At 28.9% G+C, this 5,375-nt stretch overlaps 1 protein-coding gene across 1 annotated transcript; it reads left to right on the top strand.

The window, feature by feature from the left end:
* Window positions 1–451: 451 nt before the first annotated feature.
* On the top strand, window positions 452–4,612 carry LOC118186322 (peroxynitrite isomerase THAP4-like). The gene is made up of 6 exons (XM_085814823.1): window positions 452–595; window positions 1,377–1,553; window positions 2,257–2,319; window positions 2,592–3,224; window positions 3,355–3,423; window positions 4,543–4,612. Exons 1-4 carry the CDS (start codon window positions 497–499, stop codon window positions 2,847–2,849), a joined length of 597 nt encoding a protein of 198 aa, XP_085670949.1. The 5' UTR covers window positions 452–496; the 3' UTR covers window positions 2,850–3,224; window positions 3,355–3,423; window positions 4,543–4,612.
* Window positions 4,613–5,375: the final 763 nt, after the last annotated feature.

The raw sequence follows: 5,375 nt of genomic DNA, 5'->3' as shown, positions 1-5,375 counted from the left end.
AAATTGATTTATTCTCATAATTTTAGATGACAATAACCAATAATAAAAATAAAAGCATTATTTAGTAATTTAAATTGCTGGTTCTTAGAGCTGTTAATAATTAAGAACACAACGTGAACAGCCGTGTTACAAATTAGCTTCACCCCTCCCGCCGTATTTTCTTCCTTTCATCCCGAACCGAGAACCGGCATCTATCTACGAAAATATTTCTATCTATTCATTGTTAAAAAAATCAGAAAAAATAATAATAAGTAAGAGAAGAATAGTATAAATCTGCAAATGCGAACAACGACAGTGATAATTCAACAAAATGAACGCATGAGGAATGGTTGCAAACTTCGAACAAGCGAATAGGATAAATCCGCTGGGTTACCAGGTTTGAGCTATTATCGCCAAAGTTGGCGATGTTTACATTTACCGGGTTCTCTGCGGAAGTGCTTCCATGGGTGGTTGTGCTGCACCAAATTGTTCGAATCAGTCTAAAAATAACTTTAGGATGTTTCGTTTCCCTAGAAATGAAGAAAGACGAAGAAAATGGATAGTTAATTCTCGTCGAGATCAATGGATCCCGGGCCCAGGAGCGTATCTTTGTGAGGTAAGTTCAGCTTCGTATTTTTCCATAGAATGTTAGAAAAATCACTCTTCTTGGTACTTTGAAATATTTATTTTCATTTAACTGTCACTTATTGACGATCAACTGATTTTATAAGTACAAAATCAACTGCGGAATGTGTATGTGTTTGTGCAGTAAAATATCGTTGTTTCACGTTGTTTCTTTTGTTATCGTGAAAAGTTTATACCGTTTGTAAAATTTGTATCATACATTTCATGTAAACTTTGTGCTCAGTTAGAAATGTGATGTGCCTTTTTCTTTTCTTTAATTTTACTGTACGATTGGTGATTTAAAGTAGCATTCTATGTTTTGATTCTTATGTATTGTCGCCAAATCGGATAGTTGGCGCCAATGTTAAAAACTGGATGGTATGATCCAAATAATAAATGATTTTGTTTTTTCTTTATAGTAAGATAAATATATTCTGTATTTTTAGACATTTTTAAGAAGTTAAATATTAATTTAAATATTCGATGATTCGTTTTGATCCCATTATTATCCTTTATTGTAGTAGTAAATCTTAATGTTGTATTTTTAACTATAGGTACTTTAAATTTATTTTTAGTGTGTGAGCAGGAAATATGTTTTAAGTAGTTTTACAAACATGATTACTTTTTAAAAATTTTGTTCTATTTTCATAAAAAAATTTAAATTTATCAGAAAATTACATTCTTAAATTATTATAATATATGTAACTGTAATTTAATACTAGTGCTTTTGATTTTAATGTTAAATTTCATGCATGCTTTTGTTAAATATGCAGGTACATTTTGAAGAAAATCAATTTGAATGCTCTAGGCAAGATGGGCGTAAAAAACTCAAGCCCAATGCTGTGCCAACTCTTTTCACTGTGCCTAATCCCCCACAACTGTTGACCCCACAGCGTCTAAAAGGCATTGGTTTACCAAAGCACCGTTCAGTTACATCCAATTTTTGTAATGTATGTGTTTTTTATTTTTATGGTTTTTCATAAAAAAATATGTTTTTATTACAAATGGACTAAATTGCTTTATAAAAGAATCAAAATATTGAAATTAAGGCATTATGTGATAAAGCTGTAATTACAGTCCCTAAGATTAGATTAAAAAATTAAAATTTTGCTGTTGTTATATATATAATTAAGTATGTACTTTGTTACTATAATCATATATTGAAAATTAAGCATAAAACCTCAATTTGATGTAGTTTTTGGATAAAGTTTTTGTAGTTTTTCGAGGACGGTCATACATGGATCTGGTTTCTTCAAATTTGCTCCTAAAAGAAAGAAACCGGTATCTGATTGCCTTCAAAGTCAAAAGAGTTTAAATCAAAATTTGTATTAAACTAAAGTTGCTCTTTTGCTTAATTTTAAATTCCAGCTAAATAGAGAGAAATATGTATGGAGTAAGTAAACGAAATAATATTGAAATTAATAACTTTAATTTTGAGTAATACAATAATATAGTTATAATACATTGATTTAAATGTATATTTTAATGTCTTATATGTCTTGTCTGAATGTTGTTATTTTTTGTTTAAAGATTTACAAAACTTATTAGGATTATTTATATTATTTATTATTAAAATTACATTAAGTATATTTTATTTATCAGCATTTTCAGGTATCCTTACTTATATGTGTTTCATAATTTTTGCATCTTCAGGGTGGCTTGCTGCACGGTTTACCTTTATCAACTGAAGCGATTTCTGTTGCTGAACCATCTGTTGTAAGTCTTCATTTGAACAGTTATTAAATATTTAGTATTATAAACTTTTTCTAAAAAGTATTAACACTGTTTCTAAAATTAAAAAATATATTAACGTAATATTTACTTATGTTTAAGAAGTATGAATGCTATGAACAGTCCAATGTATTTATGCTTTTTTATAAGTTGAGTTACTTTGAAAATGGTAATGATTATTTGTATTTATTTTTATCCAATCAGAGTTTATAATTTCTTTTACTTCCACATATTTCATATATTATAATTTCTTTTAGGTTCATTTGCCACAACCTTCAGCTTCATATTTTGGAGAAGTAAATTTTGCTGCCGAAGTATCTGATGTAAATTGCCATTTTGCACTTCTAAAAAATTTTAATAGTTTTTTAACATCTATTCGTAAACTGTACTATGTTTTTTTAAATGTTTCCATCCTCATAATCATGCACTTTATTTCATTTCACCAGTGGTTGCAAATGTGTACATTACAGTACATCTCAGGTGTGTTTGCAACAACATTTAGCATTACCTTCTGATTAAATAACAGCTGCTAGTAAAGAATCTATTCTATGTTTTCATTTGAGCAGCTATTAAATGTCATATGTTTTACATATATTAATGAATTTTTATACGATTTCTGAAATATGAAATTGTTTGTCTTATGGTTGCTAAACAGCTGTACTATATCTGGCTGTTGTGCTATGGAATTATTTTTGAATTTTGAGTGTTAACAATTTATTATCTATTTATGAATTATAAAATGTTATGTAAAATAATTATTTCTTAAAATGAATGTAGTTTATATTATCTGTATTTCTAAATTTCTTATATATATATTTCAGGTTTGTTTGCAAGAACAAGCTTCAACTTCATCTTGTGATAAAATGCCATCTATTTGTGAAGGATCTCATGTAAGATAATTAGTGTATTATTAAATTGCTTGCTTATACAAAACGTTTCTATTAACTTTTTTTGGGGGGGGGGGTAAAAGGAATGTAATTAATTTCATCAGCATTTACAAATTCTTTGTGTACATTTCAGGTTTGTTTGCAAGAACAGCCTTTAGCCTCATTTTGCAATGAAATACCATCTATTTGTGAAGGCTCTGATGTAAGTTGATAACTAATGTATAATTAAATTACTTCCTTATATGCATTTAAAATGTTCTATAAAGTAATTTTTTGGTAAAAGGAATGTAATTAATTTCATCAATAGTTGCAAATTCTCTATGTAAATTTCAGTTTTGTTTGCAAAAACAACCTTTAGATTCATCTTGCAACCAAATTGTAATTAATTTTAATTAATTTCATCAGCATTTGTGAAGGCTGTGATATAAGTTGATAATTTGTGTTATTAAATTGCTCATGATTATGGAGATAATCGATCCCTTGAAAAGCTGGAAATAAACTTTAAAAATCAATTTTTAAGTGAAATAAATTTTAAATATTAGAAAATAAAACAAAAATAATCTAGAAAATGCTGAAAACAATAGAGTCAAATTTAAAAACCCACCACAGTATAGGAAAAGAGACCTGGAACTTGCATTTTTATTTTGTGGATTTATTATCTGTTTAAGTTTGACATTTAATCCAAAGGGGCTTTGTCCCTGAAGGACTATTGTTTTCGTTTTGTATTGAAACACTATAAACGGCTGCATCACTTTTCAAATTGTTGCCACCAAATATTATCACCCTGTACTATATTTAAAGAAATTATATAGTGAATAATCTGCATAAATGCATGTATGTTTTTTGCATTCTGATAAAACAACGGTACCTAGAGCCATCAAATTTTGAATGACTTAATTCTACTGTGAATATGGACATCTGGAAGACCGAATTTGAAATTCGGAATTTGTTTTAATATATATTTTATATGTTGTAAAACTTTAACGAATTTTTGATTAACAAACTTGAGGATTTCAAAGCGAGCAATGGCAATGTTGTACAGAAAAGACACTTTTATCTCCAGCGTGTGAGACAATGAATCGGGAATTCTGAAGATATGTTCATTTTAAAATTATCTTGCAATATTGCTGTTGAACTGAATTTTATAGTTTAAGTGTGAAAAACTTGATATTTAATAAATAAAGGTAAAACACAAAATGTTAAAAAAAGGCCCCTTTGGGTGTAATTTAAAATCTGAAACCTTACAGATCTTTTTTGTTTGTTTGTTGTGTTCCCTCCCCTTCTTTGATGATTATTCATATAGATTTTTTCTTTATTCCAGGATGTTCTTTTAAGGAATTTTATAAAACAGCAGACTGAATTGATCTCGCTTCTGCAATGCCAGAACAAAATATTACTGAAAGAACTTACAGCAACCAAAAAAAAAAAAAAAAATGAAATTAATGTTTTAAAAAAATGGCATAGCACTGAAATTCAACTTCATGACCTTCAAGTACAGCATGAGGAATTGCTGAAAGGAGTGAAAACATTTCTTTCAGATGAACAAATAGCAATGTTGAAAATTCCTCGTAGAAGCATTGCAAAATGGTCTAATGAGGGAATAATAAAAGGCCTCAAAGTTAGATTTGCCTTGGGCAAGCATGGTTATAATTACTTGCACAGAATAGGTTTTCCGTGCCTTCATACAGCACTTTAAATAAAAGACTTCACGGTCTTGAAATGAATGTTGGAGTCATCAGTGAGATGATTGAACCTTTGAAAATTAAAGGAGAAAAAATGAATGCTAGTGATAAAGACTGTATTTTATCATTGGATGAAATGGAGATTTCTGGCAATCCTGATTTTGATATTTCAAAACGTAAATTTATTGGTAAATGTACATTAGGAAATCAAAAGGGTGCAGGAAATCACTATTTAGTTATTTTACTAAGAGGTTTGAAGCTGAAATGGAAGCAAGTGGTTGCCCATGAGATAACTGGACATGTAACAGGATGCCAGCTCAAACAACTTGTTGTCAATGTTATCGAAGCTGTCAATTCTGTTGGATTTAATGTTGTTGATATTGTTAGCGATATGGCAGCAGTAAATAGAAGCCTGTGGAATTCTTTGGGAATATCTGTTTCTTGAAGCCAAAGAAATAATTTCACTACTGAA

Source organism: Stegodyphus dumicola, chromosome 4 (genome assembly GCF_044657685.1).
Source record: "Stegodyphus dumicola isolate Sdum_Otavi_A_Nest chromosome 4, ASM4465768v1".
Lineage (NCBI taxonomy): Eukaryota > Metazoa > Arthropoda > Arachnida > Araneae > Eresidae > Stegodyphus > Stegodyphus dumicola.
This window is presented reverse-complemented; position numbering and strand designations above follow the sequence as displayed.